Source organism: Hippocampus zosterae, chromosome 2, assembly GCF_025434085.1.
Source record: "Hippocampus zosterae strain Florida chromosome 2, ASM2543408v3, whole genome shotgun sequence".
In the NCBI taxonomy this organism is placed as follows: domain Eukaryota; kingdom Metazoa; phylum Chordata; class Actinopteri; order Syngnathiformes; family Syngnathidae; genus Hippocampus; species Hippocampus zosterae.
The window spans coordinates 29,271,342-29,286,808 of NC_067452.1; the positions used below are offsets into that span (position 1 = coordinate 29,271,342).

At 42.5% G+C, this 15,467-nt stretch overlaps 1 protein-coding gene across 4 annotated transcripts in view; it reads right to left on the reverse strand.

Annotated features, from left to right (window-relative positions):
• The window catches only part of LOC127596662 (inactive dipeptidyl peptidase 10), a 40,159-nt gene that overhangs the window by 6,799 nt on the left and 17,893 nt on the right, over positions 1 to 15,467 (reverse strand). For 3 of the 4 annotated variants that reach the window (XM_052059438.1, XM_052059436.1, XM_052059439.1), the window contains 10 exons: positions 8,370 to 8,422; positions 7,802 to 7,883; positions 6,658 to 6,778; positions 6,383 to 6,537; positions 5,601 to 5,698; positions 3,587 to 3,710; positions 3,117 to 3,158; positions 2,660 to 2,767; positions 2,150 to 2,241; positions 133 to 180 (listed from right to left, as the gene is read on the reverse strand). In XM_052059438.1, coding sequence (XP_051915398.1) covers positions 133 to 180; positions 2,150 to 2,241; positions 2,660 to 2,767; positions 3,117 to 3,158; positions 3,587 to 3,710; positions 5,601 to 5,698; positions 6,383 to 6,537; positions 6,658 to 6,778; positions 7,802 to 7,883; positions 8,370 to 8,422 — 923 coding nt within the window. The remainder of the gene's footprint in view (positions 1 to 132; positions 181 to 2,149; positions 2,242 to 2,659; positions 2,768 to 3,116; positions 3,159 to 3,586; positions 3,711 to 5,600; positions 5,699 to 6,382; positions 6,538 to 6,657; positions 6,779 to 7,801; positions 7,884 to 8,369; positions 8,423 to 15,467) is intronic. The other variant, XM_052059437.1, reaches the window with a different exon arrangement.

Here is a 15,467-nt window from a genome sequence, read left to right on the forward strand (position 1 = left end):
CCTGGAGTTTGTAAATTGGACTTTGAGCTGCATCCCACCATACATTTCCTTGCAACAAGTTAGAAATGTTGACTTGCCAGTTTTCTGGAATGCAGCATTAATCTTGAAGAAAATGCCATTCGTGCAATTTACCTGTAGAGGTGTCTGCCCTGTCTGGATTCCTCTGTACTCAGGAAATAGCTGAAGACCCACAAAAATAATACAAGCTAGTTATGTAAGAAGAACAACAACAACAGCAGTAATCTTCAGCTTTTCATGAAGGGCCACATAAAATGATGTCACGGGGTAGATCTAGCCCATGGGCTTTGAATTTAACACCTCTGGCATAAAAGATAATACCGTTTGTCCTGACTGGGATTTCCACCAAGGCCCCCGTTACCAAGGTCATCACTGTTACCAGTTTAGTCATCCAGGCATTGATCCCAGCAGCAGCAGTAGCCCAACTCGGGAACGACCTCCAATCGGTGTCGGGTGTGCCTTCGGGCTACAAACAGTTCCCAATCGACAACCAACAACTGGATTTTTAGGTACCCAGGACGCAGCAGCTTTCGAAGCAACTACGAGGCTCAGTTGGAAGTTGCTCAACAACAACAACAAAAGCAGCAGCAGCAGCAGTAGTAGTAGTAGTGATAACAGCCGTCATGTCAGTTTTTGTTTTTGTTCCAGCATGAGCTGGAGTAAAGGGTGTTTCCCACCAGCAGGCATACCCGTTCCTCGTTCCCAATCAAAGCCTTACCTAGTATTTAAGGACTGCCAAATTGCCTACTATGTGTCAGATTATTGACCTTGCTTGCGGTTGATGCTCAAGTGTTGTTTTCTAGACTTCTCGATGTCGTTCAAAGTTGTTTTGTAAGTATTGGTATGATTTAGGCTTTTTGATCTTGTTGTTTTCCGTGTGAATTAGACTCTTGTTATTTCATTTATATTCTCGGTGTTAACTTTAGCTTGCCTTTTGCAAGCGCTTTTTGTTCATGCCTTGTTTTTCTCCTTGTGACCACCGATTTCTGTTTGTACTCTGTCAGTGCGTTTTTCTGTCAATACATCTTTTTGTTATCGCAGTTTGTCTGAAATTGCATTTCTGGGATCCTGAAACATTATTCGGTTTGGTTTCGAACCTAACAACAACAATAATAATAATAATAATTTGTAATAAAATCAATTCCTCTCGACTGAGAGGCAGACATGGTAATTGCTACGTATTACCCGTAATTGAAATACTGTACAAAGCATCATCATAACTGTTTCACTTGAATTAATAATAATAATAATACATTTTATTTATAAGCGCTTTTCAAGACACCCAAGGACACTTTACAATAACAAAAAACACAAAACAATACGGGTTGAGCAAAGGCAGCCAAAACGCGCCAGCGTTCACTCAACCCGAAGGTCAGAAAGAAACCACAGGGGAGGGAGAGAGGGAATTAAGAATTACCGGTACCTGTACTTTTAATAAAGTTTGATTTCTGACTTGATAAATGATTGATAAATTCAGTGATGGCAAATACATATGCAGCACAGTGTTGTGTGCCAAAGTCTTGACAGATTGGAACAAAAAATGGGAATACGTAGTTAAGTGATTTACAGTATTTGTCCATCTGTTTATGAACAGACACTCCCTGGTTGACAAGAAAAATAAGCAAACTGAAGCTAGCATTATGAGTTTGAGAGGGATGATGATGATGGCAAAGTGACACCAATACAGAAAATATAATACCGGTAAATAAAAATCCATACTCTTATCCAGATCCTCCGTATAATGCACTGACTTCCTTGACCCAGATTGCAGCCTTTTTTTGTGTGTTTTGTGTAATCCAGCTCACTTTATATGTCCGGCTATTTACTGTTTTGCTATGTCAAAATATAATCTAATTGTGACACATTAACATTTGTGCAATCAGATTTAGCCCTCTGTGGGATTAAAATCTCTTTTAATTTATCGCTATTCAGCGATTCTTGGACTGTGATCCATTTTTGCTTGAGGGCTTTCTTTACACAGCTGGATCATGACAGAATTACGCAATAATTCTTCTCAAGAATGAGCAAGTAATCACAAGCTCTAACATGTTGCTTGACGTGCGAAAAGGTGAAGAAATACACTTGGTCCTGGTGTAGTGATCATTGAAAGAAAACGGGCAACGCCACTTACATCTTTCCAGCCTTCTCGTCCAGGGCGCAGAGCGAGGTGACATCCCAGCTGCCCGATGTCAAAAACCGAGGAGGGCTGGATGGACCGGTGGGCTGGGTGGACATAACGGAATAATCATAATAACAGGTGTAGCAATATATTATTTGTGAGCAATGAAGAGAGATTAAATTAACACTCAGGGAGAAGATGCCTCAATTGCATCTTAATAGGAAGGGCTCACCTAATGGCACATTCACATAAGTGTTAATGAGAAATGACAAACAGGAAATAAGGTCCATCTGTATCATTTCCGAAAGCACCATTGCTCTTTTCTTAATTTGCCCTGCCTGGGTGAAGATTAAATGAAGCGTCCCAGCAAAGCATTACGTCGTGACTTGATCATGATTTATCTGTACTGAGGGAGAGAGTGCAGTCAATACAAACGAGAAGCCCTGCTTTAGTTTGCCCTCGCTGAAGTGTTAATGGACAATTAGGAGGTGATGTATGTGAGTGAGCCTCAGATGGACAGACCTGGGCTGACAGAGCGGCGATGTGACGGAATTCTCCGCGGGCGCCCTGCTTGGCTGGCAGGGTGGCGTAGAATATGGAGCCGTCATCTGAAAACAGCGGCACATCCTGCTGAGATAAATAAATAACCATCAGACTCAAGTCATGAGAAGCACAGTCGTGATACATATGGGGAAGGTTGCACAACAAAATACCGCATTAAGGTAGGGATACCATCATTTCAGTTTTGGCGAGATTAAGGTTTTTGAAGTAATATTGGTCAGCCACAATAAATAAATACATAAATAAATAAAAATCCCCAACTACTTTTGCTTAATTTATGGTGCATTTTTATTTATTATTACTTGATCAGTTTCAAGTTAGTTCAGTGACCATTGTGGTCTTTGTGTCTTTAAAAGAAGGATACCATCATTTGTACCCACGTGTGTAAGCGAAGAGGATTCATTGCAGTGCTTCATACCTGCCATTGGCTTTGCATTACGTCCATGGTCATCTTGTGTTTCTTTGGAGGGGAATAAATCAGAAATATTAGTGCATTCAAAATACAATGCATTGGTTTGGATCCTTTTAAATTATGTGGCTTAAAGCCATGCATAATACACCAGAGTTCTATGCATGTGTTTCGTGTGTGACATGAGGTACACGTGCAGCATGTCAAAGGTGCAACAGATGTGGAAAATTGCCGACCAAAAGTTTAGTTTTTAGTAAAATTTAATACCTGAGAATACCTGTCCACACACCACTGCACTGAAATCAATTGTCGCAAGCATGCTGACATCACCACACTTCAAACTGTCTTAATTAGGTAATCTGCAACTGCGCAAAGCAAGCAGAGTTGGCTATTGCTGTGCAGAAGCCAAATCAGAACTTTTTCCATTCGGGCCTTGAGAGGTGCTCGCATGTCATTGTTTATCATACCATTCACCTCACCTCTGAGCACGCCCCCGTGGTGGCCTCGCACACGCAAAGTACAGATTCGTTCTGAGCCCGGTTGAGCCAACGAACCGCCAAGCGGGTGCTGCTGGTCCAGGTTACCATGGAGATGTAGCCTTCTCTATAGGGAATCACACAGGTGTTATGGAAAGAGACATTTAGACAATTACTCTACAAATTGCACAGGTTAGGTAAACACCGAGGATTTTAAAATTGATTTAAACGACAGTTTTGAGTGCCCAATTGCCTGCAATATAATCATATATTTGCATATATTTTCAAATGAAACTATACCATGCATAGACATCCAAAATGCATGTAACCAAATGTCAATTTGGGCAGCGACAACATGGAAGTACTGTGAAAGAAATAATCCATGTTTCATACCATTTAGTTGGACTGAATTGAGTCATTTCCGAATAGGTTTAAATGGAGGGAACCTATGCTTTTCCTTCCTTAATTTCATAGTCTGTGAATCTTAAATGTAACCTTTTAATACACTTTACGCTCTGTCTGGATGTTTAAAAAAAAACTAAAACATATCCACATATCCTATGTCTGTTGTTTCAGTGGAGGTGAGTCTGTTCATTGTCATTTGGAGGGCTGGCCGATCAAATGATTTTTGCTGGGAATGCTGATCGTTTATTTATTAATTACCGTATTCAGATTTCTCCTCGCTGCTTCCATAGTTTGCATGCATGCTGGCCCGCACTGCTTGCACAAACAACATGTCATCTCTCTGATTGCAGACAGAGATGAGCTGCTACTTTACAAAAGCACAGTCAGTATTACTTAGTATTGGTCACGATATATAGCAAGTTTTATGACCGCTCTCGTAAAAAAACAAAACAAAAACAAAACAAAACGACTGATGTTAATTACTGTGGGAAACAGTCAACAGAAGCGGACCAATTTCACATTACTTTGACCATGTAGCCATCATGGAGTAAATTGAGCTGAACATTGCCAAAAGTGTTGTGCCTATGTACAGTATATGTTGCAAAAGCAGTGATTTATCGAGATGTTGGGTCCGAAGCAACAGTTTGTGTTTGCAAGCCGCAAAAACTTTGCGAAGGTCGCCTCGCCTTTCCTGTACAACTCTATACGAGAAAAGACCATAAGCGGTATTCACTGTTGAATATTTATGTTCATTTATTAACAATTGTGCTAATTTGAATGTTGTGACAAAGAGGACAATTTTTCAAGGCGGAAGTGCTTACTTTAACGTTACGGTCAAAGAAAAAATATTTGTTCATATTATTTCTGTAGATGGTGCAAGTTATTGCTGTGGGGGGGACTATTGTCCTTGTGATTTGATTTATTTTCAATAAATACAGGGGGAAAATTTTTAATTGAAAATGAAATTTTTGTGAGAAAAAAATTACGATCTTACTTCAAGGCAAAGCAGTTTGATGCCGTCAACCTCAAATTGATGAGGTAGATCTCCTCTCTCCTTTTTTATTGCCTTGACCCAGCTCCGAATCCAACCATTTTGGCATTACATATCAGAATTATTACTGGGTCCATGCAGTGCAAACCTAGCATCATGGTCACTTTATTGTGGTATTGCATAATGGGTACAACAATCCGCCACATAAAATGTCACCATTGTAAAGTTTTATGATATCGTCCATGAACAAGGAAGCGGCCTTCAAACACACAAGCACGTAAAATTAATTGTGTTTGGTCCTTTTCATTATTAGTGACTGTCTGCTGAGAGCTTCCTGGAAGTATTAATAAGAAATATTGTAAAGGTGTGGCAAAAGTGCCAATTGAAAAGTTGTTAGATTTTAGATTCGAATAAACAAAATGTATTTTCACTTTCTACCGTTACAATCCGCTCGCACTGGATCCAAGGGTCACAGTGACCAACCAGATCCAGCAGATGGCGCAACACCCACAGGAATTGAGTGGAACAGCGCGGTCTTGCATATCATGATTTGTGACCAAAAAAAAGTCTCGGCTTCAGTGCAGCTATATTTCCTTCATTTTTCAAAACGTGTTGGCCTACCTGGCACTGAGTGAGTCGGGGGGCATCATCTGCACCGTGTGAGCCGGGCCATACAGGTTCACGACAAACAGGCTGACTGATGGGATATTGGAGCCCGCCTATGAGCACAATCAGTGAAACGTGCATTGATGACCAGCTTCACGTTATACAATGATCCCTCGCTATTTCGCGGTTCGTTTCACGCGGCTTCAGTGCATCGCGGATTTTTTTCAAACATTCATTAAAAAAAACTGTATAGGTTAATTGGTCGCTACTTTGCGGATTTTCATTTATCGCGGGTAGTTTTGGTCCCGATTAACCGCGATAAACAAGGGATTACTGTATTACAAAGTCATATTTATACGCTCTGCGTTATGTTTGAGTTACTGTTCTTTCACCAAAAATAACTGTGGGCTGTGGGAGTCACACACCTGTTTCTATTAGTTTTCAACTAAATACGCCAATGGTTCACACGAAGTACCGGTAATCAGATTTGTGAGTAAACGGTGAAAAGATAATTTCAGAATACATCCTTTTGGTGACATTTCTTTTTAAGCAGTGATGTGAATGAGAGTGTGTATGTCACTTATGAGTTTTACATGTCTTTCATTGTAGACACAAACTTGGTATTGTATTGCGGCCCATTGTATCTGCACTATACAACCACAGTAAAGGCTTTCTATTGTATTCTATATATTCCTTGGCTCAGTGAGGGTTAGAAAACACTGGTCTAGGGAAACCTGCTTGTGTGTCTGGGTTTCTTGCGATGAGCAACACAGTTCAATACAGTATATACAACCCACCTTGGGGTAGGGAAAAATCAAATTGGAGGGGTACAGGCCACCCAAAAACTGAGGTAGTTCCACAAGGGGTGTGGCAGAGTTGTTGATGCTCAGGTATGCTAGCCGGGCGCCGTCCATGGACCACCAGTGGGCAGCATAAGACAGTAGCACCTCTTCTGTTTGGTTTCAAAACACGTATACAATAAACATACATAATAATAATTTACATACTGTACATACAAATGCTTTTATAAGAATGACATCTTGATGTGCTAGCCGGAATGTGTAAATCCCACCCTCGTAGGTCCAGTCCGAGAGCCCGTTCACCACACTGTACCGGTCGCCAGTGGATGTGAGACGCAGGGCTTGGCTGGTCACACTGGGCTTGTAGTAGATATCTCCATCAAATACAAAAGCCTGGCAATGATACACACAAAAAAATCCTTTCTCTAAGACGGTACAGTTACAGGTTTTGTAGCTGGCTGCGGGAACAAAGGAGGGAGCGGAACAACATCCAAGAGGGAATGAAGCAGTTGGCAGCACACATGCGGTTAGTTCCAGTCAATACATCTTTACTTGCCACGGTGAATCATGATGAGTGTGACTCGCTCCATTCGGGCAAAGTGTAGGAATAGTTGTTACGATTGTATACTTGTCAGTGTTTTTATGTGATGTATTCTGTTGTATTATTGTTTTATATTAAATGTTTGTTACGGCTGCAGCTGTTGTGAACACGCCATACAAGTAAAGATGTATGCTTGTATGTATAAACTTGAGTTCATGGCGGCTTTACTTTAGGATATTTCATACACAAGGTAACTCAATGTACGTCACTTAATTCAAAGTACAGGTACAACATTTAAAAGCAGTTGTAAACCAAAGTGTTGAGGACATTTAAAAGCAAAGCAAAGGAAAGGAATAAAAAGCAGCTTACGAAAATGACTCAGAACTTACAATGCAACAAGATAATTTAAAAATGCTTTGAATGACCTTCATTGTAGACATGGGAAAAGAGCATTATGTTTAAACCTGGATTTAAAAGCATTTACACATTATTCACTCATATTTTTCACTCGTATAATAAAGGGTAGCAGCAAATCAACTGCTTTTATGGGTGATTTTGTGGGGGTGAAAGATATAATCGTATAATTACAATAGTGGGGACAATTTGACCTGAGAACAGATTTTTATTCCCATGATTTATTTCTGGTGCTTGAAAAATGCTATTGTGTTAAGAATTGATTGACACTGCAGTCACATTGCCAGAAATTCCATTGATATCGGACAACTGAGGCCTGATTAGGTTTTTCTCTTTTCTACTGCTCACACAGCAATAACATATCGCCAAATTCTGAGACACGGAAGGAAAACTAATCATCACCCTTGTAGTGTAAAGTCAGCCCGAGGTGATGCAAATGACAGAATCAGTGCCTGCCTCACCAGTTGGTTCCCCTGAGGCCCCCAGGAAGCGTACTGCAACCCATCCTTCTCCTTCACTGATGGCCTAAGTTCCAGCAGATCCCTGCAACACACATGAAACATTGCACATGATGCATCCACGAGGGACCAGTATCCTTTAGAAAAGACCTCCGTGGTTCATCTGCACCCTGGTCTGGAAGATGCTGTTATGCCTAAGCAAGATGCAGAGAGGGGGAAACAAAAAGAGAGAGAATGGTGTTGGTTCATGCAGGGTTGCAACATCTCCAATCCTTTTTTTTTTTGGCTTCACTGCCTCCAGGACAAGCCTCCCCAGTATCACCGGGCGATGATCTACTTCACAGCTCCTCCTTGAGTCCTTTCCAGAACAGTTCCCCTGGAGGACCACCTGCCCCTTTTTACTCACATTATGGTGAAAATGATGCTCAGGCAGTGGAATCTGAGGAGAGAACACTAATGAATGAATGTATGTCTGACGCAAGCACGAGGCTCTGATCGGATGAGAGGAGTTGCTCAGTCTGCACGTCCGTCGGCATGCAGCCCATGCATTAGCATTCAGGATTCCACCTACCCAGTGGTCACACAGTAGATAGCATAGGTGGCTGTGAAGGACTGAGAGAACACCTGAAAGAGGTAGAGCATATCATGCATACGTACTGTATGTGGGGAGGCTGCGCATATCACCCCCCACCCAAAAAAACCCCACAAACCCGCACATGGAAAATAATGTCATTCAGCAGACACATTTGATTTTCTTCTGATTAGAAACTGATAATAGAAATACAGCACAGCAGTATCCATCCATAATCCGCTTATCCTCACGAGGATCGTGGGGATGCTGAAGTCTATCCTAGCAGTCTTCGGGCAGTAGGAGGGTACATACCGAACTGGTTTCCAGCCAATCGCAGGACACACATAGACGAACAACCATTCGCGCTCACAATCACAACCTAGGAACAATTTAGAGGGTCCCATTAAACTGCCATGCATATTTTTGGAATGTGGGAGGAAACCAGAGTACCCGGAGAAAACCCACGCAGGCATGGAGAGAACATGCAAATTAAGGCCGGAACCGGAATCTAACACCTCCGTACTGTGAGGCAGACATGCTAACCAGTCAACTACAGTGCCGCCAATTGCATACAGCAATATTATTTGTTATTGCTCTTGAGTAGACAGATGTTAACACCAGGGCATTTGAGAGTTGAAAGTTAGTCTACCAGTACATTGATTTAAATCAACCGATATCTGACAGCAGATATGCAAAATTACATTATTTTTCAATTGTAATATCACAGTAAGATTCATAAGGATTTCACTAAACACTGTATTGTATCGTACATTGCCTTGACAGTCAGAGGTAGTTAGCTAGCTAACTGCATGTCGCAGACGTACTGCTAAACACTGATGCGAACGAGGGCATTCAAGTTTGGGTGGAAAGCCACTCATGCCAGAGACAAAGTGTGTGTGTGTGTGTGTTTTAATCAAGCCCCCCAAAAACAGGAAACATTCAATTTTTATCCATGTGTCTTGTTTTCCAAACCTATACTGTGCTCCTTCCTTATACAAATGTGGGGGGATTATTAGGGGGGTTTTTTTCTATTCTTATTTTTTTGTTTTCATCCCCCCCAAAAAATAATCACAGCGCTGTCTGGGAATCTGTCAGGCTTCCAGTTCTGTCTCCCTCTGTCATTGCTTTTTAATGTCTCTTGGACAGGTTGTAGTTAGTAAGTGAATTTTGTTGCTCCGTTCTCATGGCATGTAAAGTGACAAGAAATTTGACTCTATTCAATTGCAGAAAAACAGTTTCATATCTCTCTTCACACGATCCAGCGGGTCATTGTTCTCTGTCTTTGCAGGTTTTCAGCTGTTATCTTCAAAGAGATACGATGCCTTTGGAAACAAATCTCTGTATTGTCTTTACACGGTTAGTTAATACAATACAATACAATACAATACATTCTGATTTATATAGCGCTTTCACAACAGCGGCAGCTGTAACAAAGCGCTTTACAAAACAGTTAACATAAAGTAAAATAATAAACACAACACACAACATAAAACACAAACAGTCGTGCAGTCCTCACCACTTTTCCGTCACACGCTTTGTTGTTTGAAGCGGTTTGAGATGAAAGAGGAGAGAATCAAAGTGTCCTTTAACCAGTGGATCAGAGACGTCATGCTCAAAATGAGCACACGTCGGCTACAAGCTAAGTTTCAAAGTCAACAAGAAGCTGTAGCATCCATTGACGAAAAAAGAGATTGGTTCACTTCCCCTGTCCCATGGAAATCCACTTCAATTCCAAGCGGCGACTCACGGTTCCAAATACGCATCGGTGCTCTTCGCCAACGCTCCTCTCTCCTCATCCTCAACTTCAGCGGCCATCCATCCAGCCGCACCGACGCCAACTGTCCAACAGCGCTGACATAGCCACTGAACAAATCGGGGTTGTGAAAAATGCTGCCCATTACTGGCGCAAAAAACACAAGCGCCCCAGGTCTGTCCAGCACCGACAGTCAATGGCGCCGACATTCGTCCCAATCAAAATCTGTGCTGGTACAGGCGTGCTGCCGAGAAGGCGCAACCACCAAGCACAGATACTGCTCCTTTGACGAATGTCGTGGCCAAAAAGCGCTGAAAACAGTCCATATCAGGTCCACACGATCAAACAACAAACAACATGTGACAAAACAAAAGACAAAAACAGCAAAAAAGAACAAAAAAGCAAGGCTCTTGAAGAGCACTTGCCGAAGGCTGCCTACTCGGGCGCCATTCCAAAAAAACAAAGCAGTAAAAAACAAATTATCACAACATACTTTGGTCTCATTGTTACTATTCTATTGTTCTGAGGTTGTTAGGTTCAAAAAGAAGAACGAATACAAGACTTGATTTAGATTCATTAGGTGAAGTTTCATCCTTATTACATCACGATGGAAATCAGGTCTGAATATAATAACATTGTATCACAGGAGTACTCTGAGGTACAAATGAGAAATAAAGTGGTGATAAAAAAAAATAATAAAAAAAGACCAGAAAAGAAAAGTTATTTGTCCACACTGCAGCCAACAATCTTCCCAGTGAAATCTGTGGTAGCTGGCAGTGACGTTTTATTTGTGTGTGTGCGCAAGTGTGTGTGCGTGTGTCTGTTTTTGACTGTCTGTGTGGATGTGCAGGCTGCAATTGATCACAGCATCACCTGATGAATTTGAGGTGACACAAACTTTTTTTCCCCACAAGGCTGGAAGGAGACAAATTGCCCTCCGGCATTAGAAAGCTTTCTGGAAATCAAGTTCTGAAAGAAATTAAACGTCTCATCCATTACAAAGCACTCTTTAAGAAAGGTTATTGGTTTTGTCCCTTTGTCGACAGGTGTGGACTGACGCAGGGTGAAGGCGGCAGGGATAAAGGAAGGTCAATTCTGAAGCTCGTGAGGGGAACTTGGAAAAGAATTGGCACCTCTCTAGGTGCTATTCAACCCTTTGATAAATCAGTGGTCTGATGACTTCATGATGACTGTTAAATCCATTGAAGTGCAGCCCGGTAAGGCTGAGGAAATGCAAGGGAGTAAACACTCCATGGTTCAGTGGAACTAGATTGAAAAAGAAATCGGGCGGGAGGGAGGTCAGGCGTTTACCTTAACCCAAGACCAAGGTAGCAGCGTTGCCTGTCTGAAAGTGCTTGTATAAGGGTGGACGTTCCTCCGTGATGAACGGTCAATGCATTTTGGGTATCTATGCATTTTGTACCGCTTATCCTGTTGACAGGCATGGGTGAGCTGGAGTACCCCATCAGACTTTGGGCGAGAGGCAGGGTACACCCTGGATTAGTCGTCAGTCAATCGCAGGGCATATATGGACAAACAAGCGTTCACACCAATGGACTTGATTTACTTAACTTCAATGTGTGATCCCCCCGGGGCATCTGCAGCAGAGTAGCACAGCTCCTTTAGAATCGATTCATCCCAAAGGTCTTTGTACTCAGCTGTGCGTAAGAATCCCAGAACCCCCCACCTCACCACCTCCCATCCCTCTTTTTAACTTAGTATTTGATTTTCATCTCATTTTCAATTTCTCTTTCCTCCCTCCAACCTCTTTTGAAGGTATTTTTCTCCAATGATTCCTCCCCAATAGCCACGTGGCTGAATCTCTTTGACTGGCTTCCAAAATCTATTTATTGCTCCCCAGCAGGCATCTCTGACAGCCTAATCGAAAAAGGGACTTTCCACATGGCTTTTTCAATTGTTTCTCTCTGCTGCAGTGCAACTCAGTGAGAACCTCTGCCATTCTCAAACGATAATCTCTGTGATGGATTTTAACCGGCCAGTGTATCTAGTCATGGAATCCCATTTCCTCCAAGCCAATCAGCACTGCCACAACCTCCCCAATTCCTCCACCGCTACTCACTCGCTCCTCTTGCTCACGGCAGGGCTGCTGCAAACTGCACCAGTCAGCATAAATTGCCCCGAGATAGAAAGAAAAGAAAAAGTGAGTGTGGGAGATGAAGCAGTGGCGAAAGGAATCGGATTGTGGGGGAGTTGTGGTTCGTGAAAAGACCACCATGAACCTTGGTTGAATGGTCTTTCATCCCCTCTCACTAGCCTGCCATGTGTTGGCAGGGTGGGCTCATGTGATGCCAGGGTGGGCTCATGCTCTCAGTCATGAATGCATGATTCAAGTTTTGCAGGTCAGCGACCCCCATCCCATTGATCATCTTATCATCTGGCTACATTGTACATCTTACAAAAGGCATGTCCAAAGTCCGGCCCGCGGGCCAAATCCGGCCCGCGGTCGAATTTCATCCGGCCCTCGGCCCCCGTCATAAAATCAGTGCCGTCTGGCCCGCAGGTTGGGCGCAATGGGACACGTGTTGCATTGACTGAGGTCTCGTAGACTGGTGAGTGATGTTTCATAGAGTACTGCTTCCCTCTAGTGGCTAAATGAGTAATAGCATTCACTAAATGAGTAATAGCATTTAGACACTAGAGGGCATCACTCACGAGTTAACAAGACATCACTCCGTGTTTATATTGACTGATATGTCATATTTCAAATGAACCAAAAGAAATTCTTAAGATTGTTGAAATTAAAATAAAAATGGAAATGTGAAACAGACTGGCTTACTAAAATTTGTTGAACAATATTGTTGTTCAATGTAAAGAATGTCAGCCAAGGTCGGCCCCCCGACATTTTACCACATAAAATCTGGCCCCCTTGGCAAAAAGTTTGGACACCCCTGTCTTACAATGTAGCCATATCATTAGGGTCGCAGGCGAGAGAGGGCAGAGGTCAGACAAAGCAAAGGTGTAAAAGCACCCAAATATATTTTGATTCAAAGGTATTGAAATTTTAGTCGGCGGCCCGGTGGTCCAGTGGTTAGCGCGTCGACGTCACAGTGCAGAGGTTCAATTCCAGCTCCAGCCTCCCTGTATGGAGTTTGCATGTTCTCCCCGTGCCTGCGTGAGTTTTCTCCGGGTACTGCAGTTTCCTCCCACATTCCAAAAACATCCCACATTCCAAAAACATGCATGGCAGGCTGATTGAACACTCTAAATTGTCCCTAGGTGTGAGTGTGAGTGTGAATGGTTGTTCGTCTGTGTGTGCCCTGCGATTGGCTGGCAACCAGTTCAGGGTGTCCCCAGCCTACTGCCCGAAGATGGCTGGGATAGGCTCCAGCACCCTCCGCGACCCTTGGGAGGATAAACCGGCTCGGAAAATGGATGGAAGGATGGAAATTTTAGTCTTTAATAGTGACGTCGCTAAGTATTCCCCAATAAATTACAAAACAACCTTCACATTCACAATCACCCACACTAATCACAAACCTATGGACAATTTGGAGTCTCAGTGAACCTAACATGTGGGAGAACGCCCACACAAGCACAGGGAGAAGAGCTGAACTACCAAAATCTGAAACCTCAGATCTTGGAGGGCAGATTGATGAACCAATAATCCACCATGGTGCCATTTATGAACATACCGTTGTCTGAATAAGTAATTTGCAAAGGGTGGTATGATGAGCACTGGAGGCTCATTACATATACAAATAAAGAGAATATGAGACAGTAGCAGAATCAGTGGGAAACCCACACAGAGGTAATAGCATTCAAGTCTCGGTTTAGGTAAAAACGCACAAAGAAGTTGGTGCTGGCATTCGTTCCGTCCAAACGTATTTTTATTTGCTTGTAAATTACAGCTTGTCTGTCGATTGAGGAACACATCAGGCAGTTCGCAAAGATACGTAAATATAGATCGGTGCTGCCAACGCCCCCCCCATGTTCAACTGAGACTACAGACCCAGACCCATGCCATTCAAACCAGCTTTTCATTTGGACCTCCCCACTGAAAAAGACGGCCAGTTCCATTACCTTCATCTCCTTTATACCCCCTCCTGCTCACCCCTCCCCAACAGCTTTCACCCCCCCCCCCCCCCAAAAAAAAAATCTTTCATCCCTTCTCACTAGCCTGCCATGTGTTGGCTTAAATATTGAGCTCCCCGCGTGCTCTCCTAGTAAGTCACTTGGTGTCGGTTTTATCGAGCCAAAGAGCGATGCAGTATGGCTGGAGCACTTATTTTGCGTTCACACCATCTCAATCGTCTTTTAAGATGTCAGCATCTATTGCAGGAATGGAGAACCTGTTTGATGTGCCTCACCATGCTAGTGTTAAAGTAAATAAAAGCTTACAGCAACTGTGATACAAAGCCCCAAAGCAATTACTGTACTCTGAAATGCTCATATAATATACAGTGAAATAATAAACAGTTTGTGTACAGGACCTTGGGTACTAAAATGGCCTCTGATCAGAATAAGGTTCCCAAATGATTCACAGTCACAAATTGCGTGCATTTTATGTGTGCTGGTGAAAAATGCCTACCATTTAGACACAAACGCAACTCTGTTGCACACTCTGGAAAGAAAAATTTAATCACCGACGCTTGAATCACCATTTAACACAAAACGATACAGTGCATGAGTAGTTCAAATACATACCAGACAGATGGCCAATGCTAATTTGCTAAAAATCTCCGACTTGCGTTGGCACAGCATAGTTGAGAATTATGGCAACTCGACAAAAACAAGAAACTCTAATTTAACTTCACAAGAGCATGGCCAAATGTCCTATCTGCAATTAAGTTCCTCCTGCCCCGAAGATATTCATCGGCAAATTTTCTGAATTAGTCACAGTGCCAACTAGTGGTGACAAATCGTAAATAGTACTGTGATTTATCCATTTGTGTTCATATTGTATTTAATTGAAAGATGTTTGTTGTTTTTCTTTCTCTTTCTCTTTTCTTCTTTCTACATACATTCTTGCTGCTGGAGGCTGTAAATGTCCCCAGTGTGGGACGAATAAAGGATATCTTATCTTATCTTTACCATTGAACAATTGTGAACATGCAGGCGGTTGCAAACCTTGACACGATCGCACCACATATTTTATGGTGATCCGACCTCTTGGAAAGTTAGGACAATTTGATGTTGATAGTCACAGCCCAGTCTTAACAGTCATGTGCCATCCACCTGAATTGAAAAAAAACCCAATCCAGAGGGTCCTCGGTTTATGACGAGTTTATGAAATTCGTGCAATGAACGAGTTTATGCAGTAGCATAAAAGCAGGGTTCCCACAGCAGGACAGTCGGACAACAACTTGAGTTTTTTTTACTCCCTC